General features: G+C 42.9%; 1 protein-coding gene across 4 annotated transcripts in view; it reads left to right on the top strand.

Moving 5' to 3' along the window:
- The window catches only part of CNTN4 (contactin 4), a 565,520-nt gene that overhangs the window by 386,998 nt on the left and 157,461 nt on the right, over window positions 1-21,061 (top strand). For all 4 annotated transcript variants that reach the window (XM_019536614.1, XM_019536612.1, XM_019536613.1 and 1 more), the window contains exon 6: window positions 15,757-15,852. In XM_019536614.1, coding sequence (XP_019392159.1) covers window positions 15,757-15,852 — 96 coding nt within the window. The remainder of the gene's footprint in view (window positions 1-15,756; window positions 15,853-21,061) is intronic.

Raw genomic sequence — 21,061 nt, 5'->3', positions numbered from 1 at the left:
CTTTCAAGATAAGCATTAAGGTAAACATTATATACTAAAATTTCTATATTATGGGCGTATCTACACAGGTATTTACTTTAGCATAAATTTACTGTGCACTAAAGTACTGCAGAGTAAGGGTTTCTGGGTAGGTGTCTATACATGCAGGGATTAGAGAGTAGATTTTCTCCCAGTTCCCTGCAACCCTGCAATGTACCCCTGCTGCCACCAAGGGGAGCTCCTGGCTCTCCCTGGGTGCTAGCCCAGGGGCTGGCAGGGAGAACCCGGCCGGGAGACAGCTGTCTCCTGGCCCTGGGAGGCTGCCTGCTGCTGGAGCAGAAACAGTGTCCCGCTGCCCCAGCAGCAGGGAGCTCCTAGCTCCAGCTCCCCGGTCAGAGACACGGGCTTGGAAAAAGCTGCAGGGGAGGGGTAGGTCCCAGCCCCCTGTGTCAATCCACCAGTGGGGCAGCTAGCAGGTAGCTCTCTGCTAGCTGCTCCATTGGTGGATCAGGGCAGGGGGCTAGGACCTGCCTCACCCCTGCAGTCCTTTCCAAGTTCCATGCTTTGATCACCTGATTGGGGCATAGGGCTGGGACCTGCCCCTGACAAGGACAGTTCCCAGCCAGTCCTGGGCTGAATGGGAAAGTCTGCATGTGCAGCCCAGAGCTGGCTGGGGACTGGCCAGAACAGAATAGTCCCTAGCCAGCTCCAAGCTGCATGTGCTTCCCTGTGCAATCTGGGATGGGCTGGGAACTGTCCCAACCAGCTCCCAGCCCCTGCTCTGTGATCACAATTGTGATCATGGAATGGGACTGGGGAGCTTGTTCCCCACCCAAGTCCATGAGCACAGAGCTGGGTGGGGAACAAGCTCACCAGTCCCAGCCAGCAGGGAACTCCCAATGCCAGCTCCATGACCGTGGGGCCACTGCGGGGAGATTCTTATCTCCCAGCCTGGGCTCTGCAGTCAGGAGGCTTGGGATGGGTAGGGAGGCATTTGGGAGATGCTTATCTCCCAGATGAGATTCTCTTGGCCTGAGCCCCTGACCATGGAGTTTGGGCTGGGAGATAAGGGTCACAATCTGAGAGTAGGGGGCTTGGAGCTCCCTGCTGCTGAGGTAGGGGGACATAGCTCCCTGCCCCCAAGAGCTGCCTGCGGCTGGGGCAGGCTCTGCCACAGGAGCCCAGACAGGGACTGTCTCCTGCCCCCTGGTAGACAGCTGACCAGGAGCAGATTTGGCTCCTGGTCAGGCACCTCCATGAGCACTACAGCACTGTTACTAATGGTGTATACATTTTCTACTTGCATTTAATGTGAAGTAAGCATGTGCATGTGTAGACACACATGTTTACTTCGCAGTAAACTATGATAATTTGTTGTTAAATGTCTCGTGTAGACACACCCTGTATGTTGCTTTAATGCAGGGGTACTCAAACCCCAGTGGGTCAGATCTGGCCTGTGGAGCCATGACATCCCACCCTTGAATCTCCCCCTGCTGTCCTAAATTTTGACAGCAGGAAAGTGGTGGGAGCATTAATTGCTGCTCTTCTCCTGCCCAATTTCCAGACCTATGGGACACTGCATAGGCCAGTTAACAAGGCCCTCTGTGCTAGGTTCTGCCAGAGTGGAGGGCCAGACTGGCACACAGCCCCACCTGCGTGCACAGCCAGGCTGGGCCAGCACACGGCTGCTTCCAGGCTGCGTGGGGCTCGGCTGCCTGGCTGCACAGCTGTTTATCTGGCCATTCATCCAGCCTGTAGAGCCAAAAAGGTTGGGCATCACAGCTTTGATCCATGTAAAGCCTACTGCTTCATAATCAAGGGTGAAGAAACACAGCAGCTCTGATTTGCTTTCACTTGGTCTCCCTACCCTATAAATACTGATGCTGTGAATCTTAAAACTTGTGGGAAAAATATTGCTTACCCAAGCTAAAGCTGGATAATTATATCTATCAAATGCCATATGTTTCAGGTTAAAATTTTTGTATGCCGCTTACTATGATTAAGTATCAACTCTTATTGTTTATTGGCCCTTTTAGAGTTTTTTGGACTTCTGTTACATTACATATGATCTTTTAGAAGCAAGTTACACAATGTTATGTATTTTAAAATGATATACTAGGAAGAAAACGTAAATGTGCCAGCTGTAGCTGGCAAGTTCTATGACCTTGGATATTTTTCAGAGAGTTAGTATGCTATAATGAACCTCAGGCTGGCATTGCTTTATGCTATCCAAATAAGTTGCATTCGTAAAAGTAAGGAGTTCAGATGCATCACATCAATGAAGATGTTAGAAACTGCAAATATTATTACACTTCTAAGAAATTCAAGTTTATTCTAAAGGACAAGTTTTAATGCATACATGGTAATAATACTTCTCATTTATCCAGAACATTTCATCCTTGGATGTCAACTCTCTTTGCATATATTATTTAATTAAGCCTCTTTAAGGTGGTGGTTCAAGTGCTGCTCTACTCATCTATATAGTAGAGTAAACTCTGATGCAGAGAAGTTAAGTACTTTACCTAAGGTCATACAGCAGCTCTGTCATAAAACACTTTTTAATAACACTCTAAATAGATCTCAAGTGTCCTTACAGTGAAATAGGCCATATGAAACCTGTTATAGAGTTAGTACCATGTCACGTGTAGACAAAACAAGAGGCATGTGTGCATGACACTTTTAAGCAGGCTAAATGCTTTTGCACCGCTTTAATAGTGTTGCTGTTTGCACATCTCAGCAGTGCACTGCACATCAATTCCAGCCGCTGTAGGAAATTCGGTGGCATAATGCGCCTTAAATGACTTGGGGCGCAGCGAACTAAAACTCCACCAAGGAGTTTTAGTTTGTTGCCCCTACGGCCGGGGAGTAAAGCAGCTCGGGGGCTCTCCAAGAAGCCCTGCAGGCAGGCTGCCAGCAGCCCAGGAAAGCAAGCTCCACCCAAGAAAAGCCGCAAACCTGATCTCCCCCCTCCTTCCCCCCCCCAAAGCCTGCCTGAGCTGCACCGGGGCCCAGTGCTTCCCTCCACAGCTGCGGTGCCCCCTGGGACCGCCTGAGCCAGGTGCCTGTGGGTGGGTGCCACCTGCGGGGAACCGCCACTGCCGTAGAGGGAAGCACCAGGTCCCCTGCCCAGCCCACAGCCCAGGGACCGTTCCAGCCACCAGCAGCTCGCCCTCCCCTCCCCACTGGAGAGACATGCAAGTCAGCAGGGTGTGTGTATGACGCGGGGGTTTAATCAGCCCTAAATTGAAGCAGAGTTTTTTAAAACCTACCGTTTCAATTGAGGGTCCCCATTTCATCCACACACACCCTAGAGGCAATACAGTTTGAACAGCATCCCTCAGTTATCTTAGTTTGTCTGTTCATGAATTAGGACCTTGCATGTGTAGCTGTTCTTAATATGAAATACATAAGAGAGCAGACCATGCATTTTACATCACTTTTACTCAGCCAGATTTGATACTGATAGTATTTGTTCTGCTGATGTTTGAAGGAGTTTCCCACTAAGGTTTTGTATTATTATCAGAATTCAAGTCTGAATTCATAACTTGTATAAGTTACATGTCTACAGCAGGGAAGCCTAATGTATTGTCCAGCTGATATTTAATAATATCAGAATTTTTGAGGTATTGAATCAAAGTCAATTCTCGGTTGCTCTTGTTTTACACCAGCTTAATACAGAATAGAATTTAGCACAATCAAGGAATGCTACTTTGATTGGTACTTCTTGATTTCAATTTAACCTGTGTTCCTCATTTTCATAATTTGCATCACATAATCTATTCAGGAATTAAAGCTCCTCAGTAAAGTCAAATCAGTTTATTTTTTAAATACATGATTTATCTTTTCCTCCACTATTTCTTTCAGAGTTATAGATACAAATTCAGGGCATGTCCTATTTGAAAAGATATAATTATAGGTTAGATTACACTCGAATGATCTACTGTGCAGCATAAAAAGCAATCTAATCAGCAAGCATATGCCACCCAGATGAACAAGGAAGTTCTAGGAATTTCAAAAGATGCACTTTGCAGAAGGACTTTAAATTCTCTGTCTCTTTTGTTAAGAAACTGTTTGAAGTAGCCAAGTCATCTTTACTTGCCTTCTTATAACCCTGCTTTAGATTGTGGTCCTGTTGGCTCTATCAACATAAGCAAGAAGAGCCTCGGACAGGTTGTGAAAGGTATTACTTTATGGAAAACAAGAAAGTTGTATGTAGGGTGCATATTTTCCTGAAGTGGTATCTAATCATAGCTTCTGTGTTTCTGGATGTCTTTTAGAGAGACCCAAAGCAAAGGTCTTCAGCATCCCAGTTTTCCTGCATAAATTCCAATTCCATTCTGCTTAATTCTTCCTCCTCCACCTTCAATTATAGTAGCAAAAATAGTTATTTGTTTCCTGACATGAATGTAGTTACTGCACCTTGTTACATATTTCAGTGTTCAACAAAGAAATTTGGCTATATAGTTGGCATCATATTGATGCATGTTGAAAGCACTTTGGTCTCCAAAATTGTGAAATCATCGTAATTTTCATGTTGCATAATTGTCCCTACTCAATTTTCATAATTAATTAGTTCTCTAATCAAAATAAATCTATATTTGAGGAAGAACACTCAGATTAAATAGGACAAAAACTCAGATATGTATGTTCAAGTTAACTTTTTTCTTTTTAACAATCACATTAATGAATCTCATCTTAATTAGTTTGGAATCAAGAAACTACAGACTTATCTGAAAACCGTTCTCTGATTCAACCCTTTCCTTCCCTCTTCAGTCATTAAATAATCACAAATTATGCAACAGGATAATACATAGTTTTACAGTTCAAGAGCCAAGGAAATTTGCATACAGCACAATGCAATTTTTACCTGCTTCGTTTGTATTTCTTTGTGCCCTACATCTGATTTATAACAACAGTGTTTTACACCAGCTTTTAATTACTTGTTCTTTTTATTTGTATTTGTATTTTTATTTTTATATTTAATCAAAAACATTCACTTAGCAGAATTTTGCAGGCATAAAACTTGATTATTTCTGGTTTTTTGTCATATAGTAGTTGATGTTTTACTCCCATATATGGAAGAATTTAGGACTTTTTACTCAACCTCATACCATCTTCTGGTAATGGCTAGAGATGTTCTCAACATTTTTATATGTGCTCATTCAGTGACATGATGCTGTACAGATGAAGTTTCTTGATACCATAAAGAAGTAGTATTTCCTAATGCTTGTAAATACTGCCTCAAAACTCGCCAGGGTGTGTGGGTACATTTGGCTATGAGCCTGATCCTTTTATAAAATTGTGTTGTCAGACTTCTTATATCTCACAAACCATTCCATTTCATCCAGTTGCCTTTGAATCAAACCCAATGACATGGGTGTGATTATAGCATATTTTCTAGGCAGGCAGCTGATTTTGATTGGAAGACAAGAGATGATGAATCTACCTGTTTCATCATCAGTTTTATACAAATTGTTAATCACCCTACCTACCAACTGTGTCTAATTTGTATTTGTTCAGCCTCAATGTCTAACCATTGGGTCTTCTTTTGCCTTTCTCTCCTATATTAGAGTGCTTTAGTACCCAATATGTCCTCCCCAAGAAGGTCCTCATATTCAAAGATCAGGTACATCTTAATCTGTCTTCTGATGAGCTTCACTGAGATTGAGCGTCATTTGTTTCTCAAGTGGTGTTTCCTTCAGTCAGTCAATACTAGGGCTGTGCAAAGCTTTGGTCCCCAATTTGATTTGGCAGAGATTCGGCCCGATTCAGTGGCCGAATCTCCACATCCAAAGAAGCACTTCCAGTCCACTTCTGGGTCTGCCAGCAAGTGCACTGGGGGCCCCCCTGCACCACTCTGGCTCAGTGTCTCCTGGGTCTGGGTGGGCACTCAGGGTAGCCCGTGGCCAATCACTGAGCCAGAAGGGCGTGGGGGGAGGGGCCCCCAATGTGCTCCCTGGCAGACCCGGAAGTGGACCAAAAGTACTTCGGTCCACTTCTGGGTTCACTGCCAAGCATGTGGGGGAGCCCCCCCCACATTATTGTGGTATGCTCCATGCACCTCAGCATCACAGAGATCACAAGCCATGCCTGCTACCTCAAGGTATGTAGAAAAAACTTTTAAAGCTGCGTCTATGTCCGAATAGCTGATTCTCCAAATCAGCATTAAATCTTCAGATTCGGATTTGGCTGAATCAAATCTGGGACAGTGATCCAAATCAACGATTTGAATTACCATCACTGATTTGGGCCAAATCTGAATCGAATAGGGCCTGCTTTGCACAACCCTAGTCAATACCTTCTCTAATTTTTAATATCCTTTCTAAATAGCAACTGGCAGACATGTACATAGGATTGGAATTCCATTGTTGGCTTCACTCGTGTCATATGCAAAGGAAAACGACCCTGCCTCCTACCCACCACTCCCCAATCATTTATCCAAAGATCACATTAGCCCTTTTTGCCACGTCACATTACTGAGAACTTATGTTAAGTTGCTGGTCAGCTCTGACTCCTAAATCCTTTTTCCAATTCATTGTTTTTTAGGTTATAACATCCCACTCTTAAGTAAGCCTGCGTTCCTTATCCCCAGGGATCCTGGTTTTCTCTGTTTAAAAATCACAGATTCTCTGCTAAAACCCCCAAATCTGCAATTAACATGAAATGCCACTGTGTGGGCGTGTGTGTGTGTGTATGTATCAATTGAACACAGTGTTTTATTGATATATTTAAAATTTGAAAGCAATTTGGAAGCCTGCCGGCACTTCAATCACTACAATAAAATAAATTCTAAGTACATATACATTTTCGTATTGATTTTGGATTTTTATCATGCAAAATTAGAGCTCCCGCTGCCCCCTTTGCTCACCAACACACAAATCCAGGCCTTTGATTCCCAAGCCACAGCCCCCCACAGCACCCTGCTGGTGCCCCATCTACAGCCCCCCAGCCCTGTTGGTGCCCCTCACTCCCCACCCAGAGCCCTCTACGCCCTGACCCTGCTTGGAAGGGCCCCCAACTACCAGGGCTGTGGGCCAGCAACCCAGGTCCACAGCCTCCTACCCCGCAGCAGCGCCGAGCCCCAGCTGCCGCCCATGGGAGGCAGTGATTGCTGCAGCAGAGCAGAGCCTGGAGCCTGGCTCCCCCTCCTCTGCAGGCAGTATGGTCAGAGCGAAGCCCGTGGGGGCTCTGCAGTCCAGTGGGTGGGACCTGGTGTGGCAGGGCAGAACGGGGCTGGGCAGGGAAGCTCCTTCCCACTGCAAGCCCCATGCCATCCTAACCAAGTGCCCCTGCTCACCTAGCAGCAGCAAGGGGCACAATTCCATGGGCCAGGGGCACCTCGCCACGGTGGCACAGGGCTCACAATGACAAGAAGTGCCAGGTCCAAATCCACATGTTCCTCCATTAAAATGAGCAATGTATTTTTTTCCTCAATTAAAAGGGGAAATCCTCAGGGTTTTTGTTCCATTTTTCCATGGGAAATGAAAAACCCAGATCCCTGATCATCCCTAAATGTATAACTTTGGTTTGACTATAATGAAACACAATTCTGTGTTAAAGTAGCTAGTATATAACTTGCATTATAATCTTATTGGTGAAGGTGTTCAGCAAATGTTGGGGGGGTAGTATACTTCCAGACATGCTTGTGGATCCACATCATGGAAATTTTTGCTCCTACTCTCCCTTGTCTGTCTGTGGTTAACAATAATATATCATCAGACTCTGCACTGGTCATTTATAACTAATGCTTTATTTGGTATAGAGGGTTGTGCTGTGTAAGAGGGAGCAAGTCATTGCCTATGAATCAGCCTAAGCAGGACTACCAATATGATAAGGTGCTGTCTCTTAGTGACATAATTTTCCTAAGGTTCAATGTAACCAGTAGATTTGGTGGGTAGATAAGCTAAATGGAGTGACTGTCCCCAAGCAACTGGGACATTACAGAACAGTTGTTCTTCATGTATTCAACTTCCATATTTTGTGGCAGGAGTTTCTCCCCAATATAAACCAAGGGTAACTACATAGGAATTCAAGTCTGTGTGAAATCAGTATAATTGTGGTCAGAACTGTTTTCTGGAATCCTCTGCCCTTTTTCAAAGGTCTTCAAATTGTGATTTATTGATTTTTTTGTTTAGTCATTTATATAACCTCATTTTAATGTATTTACTTCCACTGGCATTATCCTTGATTTTGTGTGATATGAAAACTTTTTAAATTATTATGTTGTTTTTAAATAAATAATCTCTGGAATTATTTAGAAACCAATATCATCACAAAACCAGTAGGAGATTTATACCCCAAAATGATTGAGGCCTGTTTCTTGTATAAAACTCACATAATGCTTTGTGGTCTTGATATATAGCCTCATTCTTAATGTCATGCTTGGTAGCCTATTAAGTTATAAAACTACCATGGTAAATGAAGACCAAATAATTGTCTGATACATCACTGACAGCCCAGCACAAGTACTACACCACTGGTAACCATATCTATATATTTGCATGATGTTTAATGTTTTATTCATCTCAGTCACTTCACATGATTTCAGTGCTTCTCACTGAGAAGTTGATTTGTTTAATATATTTGGAGTATTAACATTTCTTGTATCTTAGAATTTGCATTTTAAGTAGCCTCAATTATCCAAGGTCTTCTTATAAGGAATATTTAGAGAAAAATCTAGCTTTTCCTTTTCCTCTTTCAACATAACTGGTCTAGGCCCAAACAACACACGTAGGATGGTTATATCCATGTTACCAGACCTCCAATATCACTTGGTCCCTATGCTGTAAGGACCTAAGCAAAATATTCCCTCAGCAACCTTCTTACAGTACACTTAGGAGGGAGCAGGGGTCCCCCTGCTAGCTGGCTTCTTTCCTTACCCTGCTGACTTTTGGTGTCTATACTCTCTCTTACGCTGTATGAAGCTGAGTAAACTGATGCCACCTTTCTTTCCATGCATCTCAGAAGGAAGGCTGTGTACTCATGGGATGGGCAACAGGAAGAGATGGCTAGCTAATTAGGAAGGGTCTAAAGTTTAGGGCTCATACAAGAGCAAAATTAAATAGCTGAAAAGGGGAACTAAGGGGAATGGGTGAGAGGTGGGGAACTTGGGTAAATGTGCTTAGATAATAGGGCACAGAAAATACAGGAGGTATTTTTAGCAATAGAAGAGGACAGACAATGGGAGGGAGTAGACCCCAGGCAACAGGGCATGGGCAGCAAGGGTGGAGAGGCACAACAGAAGAAAGGGTCATCAAAAAGAAGCAAAGGGAAGCAAAAGGAACTAACCAAATAACGTAAGAAGCAAGGCAGAAAAGAGAAGTGAGTTCTGCTCTCACACCTTAGCATGTCAATATGTTTGTCCACTTGTCACCAAACTCAGAAAATACCACGCAAGGCCTCTGTGTACAGCTGGTGTGCTTCATGCAGGTGTGCAATTATAATTTTTGTTAAAAGGCCGTTGCTAGCCATGCAATGGAGACTAAATGATAACCTTATCTCTGATTCCTGAGAGCAACGAGGAAAGCAAAACACAAAATCTAACTGACATCTCAATATGACAAATCCCTGCGAAGTGCCAAATGTCTTTAAGAAGGGTGCAGCTGTGGGGGGAAAAAAAAAAAAAAGGAGGGGTATGTGTCCCAACTTTTCAAATTGTAGACTCAAGGTTAATCTTGAATTTTTAGGGAGTTTCAAATTAATCTGTTTCCTTTTTTTATGTGCAAATTCTGAGCATTTAAGATTTGGTTTTAAATATTCACATTCTGAAGCTTGTTCCTTGTTTTGTCTTGTTGTTAAGGTATCCTTTTCTTAAAAGTGACAAGTTGAAGGAGTCAGAAACTGTGAAGCACACATTGGATAGGCTATTTAGGTTTATGTAACCCTGCTGTCAATAAACCAAAATAGGAAAAAATCCACCTTATGGACTGCAGCATCTTTGAATTTGGGGGGAAAGTCAAACTGGAGTGCATAAATGACAGGTTAAGAGTTAGTTGCAAGGGGAGACGTACATAACTGAACCACTTGCACTGTAATTCACAGTCATCTGCAGCTGCAAAGGGTTGTTTTCATTTCTTCTCCGAAGCCATCCCATTGATCTTTATCATAGAAAGTATAGAGAACAATTTTCCACCTACTCTTCATGCAGGGGTAGAGAGGCGCTGGAGAGGTGTGTTTCCTTTGATTGAGGATAGCATAAATCGAAGAAATGTGTAAGAGCACTACTTTTGCAATAAAGCTGCTTCTGGAGAGATTTTCAGCGAGTGCATTTAGCTTTTGTTTGGCAAGTGGTCTTGCCTCCATGTATTGATTGTTCAACTGTGCAGAATTTAATTCTAAAATGGAACATTTTGCACCATTTGACTAGGAGTTTCGGGGAAATTTTCTCCTTGCATTTCGCAGTAAATGAGAGCACAACTGAGCCCCTTTTTTCAGCACTTTGCTAATCCTGATGCTTTGTAACCCATTTAGCAAATCAGCAGCTCAGCTTTTTCACACTTCCCTAGAAAGATTTTATAGCAAAATAGTGATGTAGTGAAATCTCTTATTAATAAAGTGTAATTATTTTTACCAGTTATACTATGGTACAATCATTTGCACGCTATGAAGTTGTATAAAGAAAACAAAACTGCTGGTTCTGAAATAAATGGGCTAAATATGTTTTGCAGTGCATTAGCCTTTTCTTGAGTTTTAATTGTGTTTCCTCCTGTAGGACTAGATCATAAAACCCTTCATACACCCATTTATGATTAGTTGCCCACAACTGAAACCAACTGAGCTATTTGTTTTGAGTAGCAGGTTCACAGCTGTGCCTTTGTTCACTGAATAAGGCTAAGTACATGCATAAGTGCTTGCGAAGTCAAGGCCCTATTTACAGTATGTTACAATGTTACAGTATGTTACAATGTTACAGTATGTTACAATGAATGATCTTTATATTTTCAACCTGGAATTTACTTGGAAGTGAGCTCCAAGTATTCCTTGCAGATCTCCCAAATGGGCTACTTCCTGCACTTTTCATATCATAAATAGATTACTAGGTGTTTTGCCAGCATCCAAAAAAAAGTTAGAGACTTTCTCTGTGTTTACACCTGTCATTACACTGAATACTCTCTCTCCATGTAAATATAACCAGAATTTCAGGTATCAGGCAACAATGATCTGATTATGACACGTGACCAAAAGGCCCTTTATTCTCCCTCCCCACTCAATCTTTGACAGAGAAAATACCAAGGAACACAAAGACAAAATGTATAAAGGGTTCTCCCATTGTGGTTAATGGGGTTGCACAGTCTAATCTAAATATTCATGTATTATGTTAATATATTTAATTTACTGTTTGCTTGTTAAGGGCAACCCTTGCTTATATTGGTGAGCACTGTTCTTTGAAATAGTCTTTCTGGCTTCAGTAGGAATCCTTTGGTGTTCATGATTATAAGCAGTAAAGAACAAGGCTGAGTAGGGAAGAAGCAGTCCATAGTTCTTAGTACCTTTAAATGCAAAAGAGTTATGAATTTAGCAATATAAAATCATGAGATTTGTTTAAATGCTTTTTATTTGCCGCCTCGTTTCTGAGCCTTTGAGCCAGGTACAGACATTACACTTGTACCAATATAATAAGTGAGGAAGGATCCAGGGTTTCCGGTTCCCATGGGAAGATGGAAAAAACGCAGATTTTCCCTTTTAAGCAAGAAAAACGTGGATTTTTCATTTTCACAGAGGAACGCGCAGGTTTTCCACTTTTGCAAAGAGCCCTCTGCAGGCTGGCAGAGCTCCAGGGGAAGCTCCTTGCCACTGCAAGCCCTGCACCGCCCTAGCAAAGTGCCCCCTGCCTGCCTGGCAGCAGGGGGGGTGGTGGCACAGAGTTGTACTCCTCACTGCTGCCAGGCGGGCAGGGGGCACTTTGCTAAGGCGATGCAGAGCTTCCAGAAGTGGCAGCAAACTTCCCTGCCCCACCCTGCCCTGCCTTGCCCTGCTATGCAGGGTCTCACCCTCTGGGCTCAGCAAGGCAGAGAGCCTGAGCCCACAGCAGGCAGCCCCCCCCCATCCATGGGCTCTGTTCTGGCCGTGCCACCCATGGGAGCTAGGGTCCCCTTCCAGCAGTTGGCAGCTGCGGATGTGGAGTGAGGGTTACCAGCAGAGCTGGAGGGCTGTGGCTTGGAAGTCAGTGGCCTGGACCTGTGTCTTGGTGAGCAAAGGGGGCAGGGGAGAGCTCTGATTTTTTCATGATAAAAAACTCAAAAGCAAATACCAAAAATGTATAGGTACTTAGAATATAGTGGAGTATAGGTACTTATTATAGTGGATGAGGTGCTGGTAGGTTTCCAAATTGTAACTATATCAACAAAACATTGTTTTCAACTGATACCTATGTATAAAGCGGTGTTTCATTTTAATCATGGATTTGGAGGTTTTTAATCAGAGGATCTGTGATATTTTAAACAGAGAAAACCAGGATCCCTGGTGATCAGAAATTGGTCTACACCCATAACAAAACAGATGTACACTGCACACAGACTGAAGTAAAAATGTAGAAACCTAGTCTAAGATTCCCCCCTCCCACCACCACCAAAGGGTGAATGTGCGTTCTGTTCACAACTGATCTAAACCACGCCACTTACAAAAAACCTGTGCAACTTAGATGGATTCTGCCTTAGGCTTTTTGAATGTCTGTACCTATCCTTGAAGTGCACTAACTCCAAGGTTTTTCCCCCTACAACCTAGAATGTAAACATATTTGTATAAAAAAGACAAGCAAGATGCTCATGTAATCGCTCCCCTCTAAGAGATGGAGCTGCAAGCAAAATATCAAATATGGGAAGACTCATGACAGAGGTGGCAACAGTAAGAATGTAATAATAAACTTTAAATAATAAGCTTGCGCTGGTCTAGAATCCTGTCTTTTGTACGGCTGCACTGTGCAAAATGTTTTCTTGTTGTCGAGCTGATCTCATTAACCGCATGCGTTGCTCGAAGTGCAGGTGTTGACTTGAAGTAAGGCAGAAGAAAAACAATGGCAATAAAGTCTCACGACGGAGCAAAGTCGTGTCTTTGGATTTATGCAACAGCAGCTGAACAGATGGGAGAAGATCTCCTGAGCCATGTAGTCTGCTCCACTGCTCCAGGGAACTGATCTTGCAATCTTTGCCCACGTGAATAGTCCCATAGGAAATCATGATCAGTGACTATTTGTGTGGCTAAGTCTACAGTTCCAGCCCCTTGGGCAGGGATGCCCTGCAACAGTCACTGTAGTGTGCTGCTGCTGTTACTTGTTATTTATGCCTCCCTCCCTGAGCAGATTATTCCATCATGAAACTGGTTCTCCTGCTAAAAAAAAGTTTCCTAATACCACGTTTTATCACCCACCCCACAACACCATTTTGGTTTCGTACCAATAACCCATACAAATGGGGTCTGTCCTGTCCTGCATCTTTGTGCAGTCATAACTCCTTGGGGGAATTCTGGGTGCCCACACAACACGGACCTGGGCCTCGAGAAGGATTGCTTCTCCATTACTAAGTGTAAAAGGCCATTTTTCCCGTCTTAAAGAGCTCTCACCATGTTGATTCCCTGCAACTTCTCTAGACTATGAATAGCGACGGATTTGTAATGGATTAGGAAGGCAAAGAAAGTTTGCCAAACCAAAATGCTGTTGGACAGACCCAGAACAGTTGATGACTTCCAATCCAGAGGCTTCCACTAATGCTGTTCTTTTCTTATCTATACCTTGTACTGTGTCCTGCATTGATTTTGCTCCAGATAGGTCCAGATGTTCATCAGGATCTGTCAATATTATATTAAACATGAAAAGGGCTAAGCACCTCTGCAAAGAGCTGACGGCCCTCAGCGTACTCATTTAGTTGACTGACATCAGTAGGAGCTGAGACGTGCCGCTGTGTTGGAGCAGAGGTGTAAGGACACAGCCGGGTGCCTGGCACAGCTGCAACACATGAGGTCAGCAGTGACTTTTGGCCAGAGGAATAACAAGCTCCTTCACTAACTGGGGCAGGGGTGGGTTATACTGTTGCTTCCAGCTGCTGCTTTAGCAATGCTTGAATCACCCGGCTGCTGCAGCAATGGCTTTTTCTGCCCTCCTGACCCCCATTTAGTTGGTAACTGTGCCCCAGTCATCATACCCTAGTTGCACTGCTGTGTTGGTGTGTTCGCATTTACACAACTCGCTGCAGTGCACAGGTTTCCATCATTTCCCTTCAAGAGCTATCCATCCTCTGAATGTGGACAGTGTTATTCGCTCAAGAAAAAGAGTGTATACTGCAGGATAATGCAAGGTTTTAAGATGGACTCATGTAGAGAGTAGTGGTCCAATGTAATTAAGTTGACCATTATGTGAATATGGCTAATCTTGTAAGTAACCAGCACTTTCACTGCAATCACTATTTTTACTTAGCTTGTGTTATTTGGAGGGTATGGGCCATCTTTGTTGTCTATGTTTGTGTTTAAAATACTCAAATCCTGATCCAGGACAGGGGCCCCTTGGTACTATCTCAATATGAATATTATAATCCATCTTTCCCTCCAAACAATGCCTTCCCTATATTCATATGCTCACAGTGACTGAGGCAGTAGTGAAAATCTCTCAGCCCAAGGGGCAAGAGAGAAGGAGACTGATGTCACACGGATCGTTTGCATGTACGTAACCATACTCCTATAAGCCAAGAGCATATTTTTGCAGGATTTAAGAAAACACTTTGAGATTAAAATCTGATTTAGTGCCATGTCTAAAACAGAGCAGAGACTTCCTCCAATCTCTATACTGTGCATGTGTCTCTGTTAATTCTTAAAAAAAAATATTGAAGGAGATAATGTTCTCATTTTGCTATGCTATGATCATTTTCTTATTGTTTAATGCGTGTATTGCTTGTGTATTTGCTGTGTCTTTCTGTTGCACCAAAGGACAATTTTGATATAGCCAAAAATGGTTCAGCTTCATTGAAAGCAAAAAGAAGTGAAGACTCCAAAGCAAGTCACTGTATAAAATAAAAGGGCTACTTAAGTGACTCACTGCACAAGAGCTCCCACAGCAGCTGATGCTTCTGATCAATATTTGGTGCCAGGACTTGGGTCACTAAGTGTGGCATCAACAATTAACAGTAGGTTTCTTCAACCCAGTGTGTAGGGCAGGGAGAGAGAAAATGTTTTCACGGTGCCTATAAGAAAGCATATGTGGGTGGGGAAGATAAAGTGAAAAATGTGGTGTAATAAAGCAAGGTGCAGCTAATGTATGTCAGCTGTATCAGGGGGCTTTGCTACTGGGAACTTCGCAGTGCTCGGGATTGCAGATTTGCATTCCCACCCAGGCTGTGTGAGGCACCAATAGCAAGGCTCCTACAAAAGACAAAGACTCATAATCTGCAGGCACTCAGGCACGGGGTGTAAAATGAATGAGGATAAATGGCAGTTTACAGCAATACTTCCTCTCAGAATGGCTTTATATTAATTGCACGGGCGCGATATGTAGTCAGAGTTATCTCTGGGGGAGAGTTCTGCCACGGGTGAATCAACAACTGTCCACCCCTACCCAGCCACAGTTATCCATGTGAACATTTATTGAACATTTTGCTGCCTCTATTTCGCTGCCCTAGGTAGCAGCCTGTTTTTCCTATGTATTAGAAGCAGACTTCAGCAGACATCTCTTCCAAGTTCCTTTCATTTTGCATCTCCCTCAGAAAAGAAAACAGCCCTAACATACATGCAACCCTGCTGATTTACAACGATAATGCCATTTCATTCACTTCTTCCTTCTCTCTTTCTTAACAGATCTTGAAAACTTCAAAACAAGAACAAGAAGTACAGTCTCAGTCCGCCAAGGTCAGGGAATGGTACTGCTGTGTGGACCACCGCCCCACTCTGGAGGTAAATCATGCTAGTTGGGGCAATTCATAGGCCTCAGAACACGGGGTAGGCCACCCAGGCCATGGCCCGAGGAGCTTTTAGTATGTTAATTTATATAACCCACAAATGTGCAATCGTCATTCCAGTTCAAACTTTATAGCTATTTTTTTAACTGCATAGATTGCTAAATTAACATGCTAAAAGTTGCTCGGGCCACGACCCGGGTGTCCTACCCAGTGTCATGGTCTATGGGGCAATTTGCAGGTGTCTCAGTCACTTGTGCTTGAACACTTTTCAGGAAGGTTTAAATGTTTTCAAACTGGTGACAAATTGTGGGAAGGTATGAGATTGAGAGAATGATCCAACCTGAATGGTTTAATGGTTTTTACTGAGCATCCAGACATGTTAGTACATCTTCAAAGTGAGCATGACAGATGCAGACAAAGGACTAAATTGCATAGTATAAATGCATATACCTTGAAAAAGAAAACATCACAAATACGAGTATATACATATTCAGGAGATAAACCGAGATTGCTTGGAGGATTTAGAAGCCACTCTTTATAAATCTACATATTTGGTCTTCTCCAAGAAGGGATGAATGGCAGGCTGAGCCTTTTTCAGCACATTCTTTTGCTGTGATCTGGAAAAAATCCCTTCCTCTCCTAATTCATTCACCTCCTTGCTGCTCAAGCTTTTTGCTTTATCTTCCATTTCATAGACATAGACATAGACATCAGGGCTGGAAGGGACCTCGAGAGATCATCAAGTCCAGCCCCCTGCACAAAGGGCAGGAAGTCAGCTGGGCTCATAGGATCCCAGCAAGATAAGCATCCAATTTACTCTTGAATGCCCGGATCTCTCCAAATTACATATTAGCTAGGAGGACTGCATGACCATCCTGCTGCACCACTAGTCCCCTTGCAGATATAGGGGTTTTTTCATTTCTGGGGGAAAGGGAGTGTCAGTGAGATCCTCAAAGATCCTGGGATTCCTCTTATGGCTTTTAGTGCCTGTCTGTGAAATTGTGAGCACCACAATCTGGAGCTCCAGGTGGGATGGAACAAAATGTCCACCACCTGATGTCGATGATCCTTTTTGGTCCACTACCATTTTTTTTTTTTTTTATAGATACCTATTTAAACCCACCAGGATTATAATGCTTATGAAATGTTCAGAAATATGTCCTATTTTCCTTTTGGAGCTTACACAAAAATAATCAGAAGTGCAAACCTTTGATGCTTTAATCTGTACCCTCCTCCTGACCTCATTCTTTACTACATCCAAAGCTACAGGAACAGCAGTGATCATGATCTTATAATATTTATTTTGTGCAAACATGTAGCAAATCTTACATCTGTGCAGTGGATTGGACTAGATGACCTTTGCAGTCCCTTCCACATTGCTGTGAATAGGCAAGAAATGCCTATAGCAAACTTCGCTAGGAGCACAGCGCTGAAGATGAAAGAGCTGAAAAGAAAGCGTGTGGTAGCGTGGAGCAAATATTTACAGTGTTCAATTGGGCTGCTAAAGCAATAGATTGGATTGTCTTTATCTAACTTCTCATCATTATCTATCTGCAATGTGTAATCACTGCACAAATGTTGGTGGTCATAAAATAATTTAGCCCCTTTTAAAATCCAGCCACCGTAAGTTATTCTCTTATTTATAACATTATGCACATCTCTAAATCGTTATGGTGAGGGTAGTTTCCATTTGGGCATTTCCTAACAGTTAATGGCAGTCTGAGTTAAAGCCTTTTGTCTTCCCCTCAGTGCTGCTCTTCGTCTTGGTCACTAAGGGTGAAAGGTACCAGTAAATAGCACTTCTCTCCTGCTGTGATGGAACCCGTATAGGACACCAAGTCCTCTGGACTGGTCTAGCTCTTGGCCTTTATACTGGCCCTCCTCCATACATAGATGCACATAGAATTCCTCTACCCACAAGAAACAAGTTTGCCTCCAGGATCCACCACTATTAACCTCAATGAGATTTGCAACCATTTACTCCAAGGCAAAATTTGACCCTTTATTTTGTGATGCCAAGACTTTAAACATTGGGTAGAGAAACAACAGGATTTGATCAGGATTTAATCATGATCAGGATTTTGATCCTGATATTGATCAGGGTTTAATATTGCTTCCAAATTTGTACAACCATGAGTTTCTTATGACAAGATATGCAATGTCCTCTTGATTCTAAATGCATGCATTTTTTGTAAGGAAATATCCAAATATCTGTAACAAGGAAATGAAAAAGAAAACGTCACAATAGCTGTTGTCTACGTATGGCATAAAATGATTTGTTCCCATCTGCCAGCATGTGATGCTTATCAAAACCTTGTACCTAATGCCAACATCACTAATGCTGGTATCCAAACAAGGAAGTTACTTTATCAGCAATGAAAAGGTTATGTTATTTCAGCGGCAAAAACCAGCCTGATTTCATAAACTAGCAGATTATATAAATGGATAAATATAATTGAAGACTGTAATGATTTTTTAAACTAAAGTGTCACTTAGAGAAGGTAATTAAAACATTTAGAAAATTAAAAACAATTGTTTTTACTTAAAATCATACACGTCTGGTTATAAGATCTGTGTTGGATGTATGGTTCCAAGTCAGGCTTAGTTGGCTGGGTATTTATTTAAACCCATGCATTTCTGTTACAGCTGTTACAAATCAACTATTAGTGAGATAAGTTAGTCACTTATTATATCACCTTGACTGGTATTAGACTCTATCACAGGCAATGCATTATTTGGCCAACAAGCAATGGAGTGTCTTGTACAACTTCAGTGCATTACCACTGATCACAACGATCAACAATCAACCATTTTGGCTGAACTCCTGCACTTGGAAACTATTTCTAGCACTCCACATCTACAGAGTCAACTCTGTGGGTCATTTCTTCTTCTTTTAAATAATTATAATGCTTGTGTACCTGTCTCCTCTTTGAATCTTTTCTTATCAGGTAGCTGAGAATTGCATGGCAACCCATTTAACGTGATGTTACACTTAGTGTTCAAACACAATTGACTAGGGAAAGAAGTTACACATAAACTGGTGTAAGTGATCAGAAACCAGTTCAAATCTGTAACACAATAGAGGTTCAATGCATATAAACTGCTTTCAAAATGGCCAAAACCAGTTTAAGATGAGCCTCTATGGATATAGTGTCAGATTTATCTGATTTAGGTTAAATCAGTTTATTGAACTGCTATTCCAGATTCCCTCCAGATTCCCTCCAGATTCAAGTTACAGTCCCCCAACATCCCAGAATGCTTTGCACCTTCCCTGAAAACATCCCTTCCACCCCCACAGGTTGGGCAGGCTAGCCTTGGCCCAAGCTGTCTGCTCCAGCCCAGCAGGGAGCTGTGCTCTAACACCCCCCAGGCTTCTGGCCTGGGCCACTGCAGGCATGTGGCTGCATTTCTGGAATCAAAAATGAACATCTGTTCCCTGGCTTATTGGTTCAGTCTATGCAAGTTAGACTAACCTGTGAAGATTAAATCGATTCAGCCTCAGGCTTTTTGACTGTTTGCACTTAGCCAATGAGACGAGCCCAGGAATTCCTCCGCTTACTTCCGACCAGCTGGCAGGAAACCTTGTCAAGTCTGCCAGCATCACTTGGCTCCTGGGCTTCACAATCCCCAGCTAGACAGCTACTTGAAAGAAAAAGAATTTAAAAAAAGGTTTGGAAGGCCCCTGGGTCCGTGAGTGTAATGACCTGTGAGATCTGCCTATGCCTACAGATCAAGAGAGCTTTTCATTCCAAGTGCCCTCAGTAAAACTTGCTCAAAAGCCTTTACATCAGGATAAAGACCACGAGGACATCTCCCTGACCGGGGCCAAGCAGTGCATATATTTTTGCAGCGATGACAGTGTTCTACATTTGTTTACCAAAGGCACACTTAATGTTGTGGTTGTGCAGGGATGACAAGGATGCCTGCCTACCTAATTTATCTAACTAGGACACCTTTCACTTTTGGATATCAAGGGATTATTCCTTCTGTAAAGAACAGCAGAATTATAAGTACTGGAATCTGCGTGGCTGTATCCATTACGTCATTGATCTTGTATCTGCGATCAGGTACTTAGGTTGCACGACACCCAGCACCATAGCATCTAACCATTAGTTGCCTGGTTTCTCTAGTAGAATCCATAGCCCTGAGCTAGGTACTTGGTGTCTCTGACCTATGCTTGGGGGAGTTAGAACAATTTACAACAGCCATCATGCTAAACAGGGAGCTGTCTAGGCTAGCAATTGGAAACACTAATGATAAGGGTGAATTTAAAATCTCATAGATGTTTCAGCTTTAGACATTCAACATGGTGCCTCCATGACTTGCTTGGGCTTCTCAGCCACTTCCTGGAAGCAGGCATCTAATTCTTCTCTTTCAGGCAGAAGGCAGGACAGGGTGGCACCTTAGATCAGTGGTTCTCAACCTTTTCAGGCTCCAAGGTATCCCTTGATAGACTCAGGGCAGTCTGTGGACTTGGGACACCCCTCAGAACATGTCAGCTAAATTTTCACTCGATTTTTGACTACAGAAAGATAATAGAGCAATTCTTCTGTTGCAAAGAAATTGGACCTCAACAGATCAAAATGTTTTTAACACTGTGGATTCCAATATCAAATCTCTGGGTTTATCTTGTGAATGATTGTTGCACACCTAAAAATGATAGCACTATGTGGTGACCCAAAGCCCCCTGGTAATGATCTCAAGGCACTCCTGGTTGAGAATCAACGGCCGTAGGATATTTATAGATGTACTTCTTCACACTGCACCATGTTGCAGATATGGCATATCAGAGAAGACTCAATTAATCAAATCTGTTCCACACGCGAGCTGGCACGCACCGCACTGCATTGCTTGCAGTTGTATAAGTGGCAAAATGCATGTCAGCATGGAGAAAATGGCGGTGGTGCGCTTTTGAACTGAAACACCTTTGATGTGTTTTAATTCAAAAGTAGACCATCGATATTTTCTGTGCTCCAATGCCACTTATACAACTATCCATTGCAGCACTGGGTGCTTTTCGAAGTGCCTGGTGCTGCAGCACATGCATATGTAAAAATTCCCTTAGAAACTAACTGGCTCAGGGAGGCATAAGCTTTCATAGGCAACAGCCTTCTCTGTCATAGTTTCATAGTTTCATAGTAGCTAGAGTCGGAAGGGACCTAGGTAGATCATCTAGTCCGACCCCCTGCCTTGGCAGGAAAGAG

Source organism: Crocodylus porosus, unplaced genomic scaffold, assembly GCF_001723895.1.
Source record: "Crocodylus porosus isolate Cpor-Errol unplaced genomic scaffold, CroPor_comp1, whole genome shotgun sequence".
Classification (NCBI taxonomy): Eukaryota; Metazoa; Chordata; order Crocodylia; family Crocodylidae; genus Crocodylus; species Crocodylus porosus.
The sequence above is the reverse complement of the archived record's forward strand: the minus strand, read 5'-3'. Positions and strand labels throughout refer to the sequence as shown.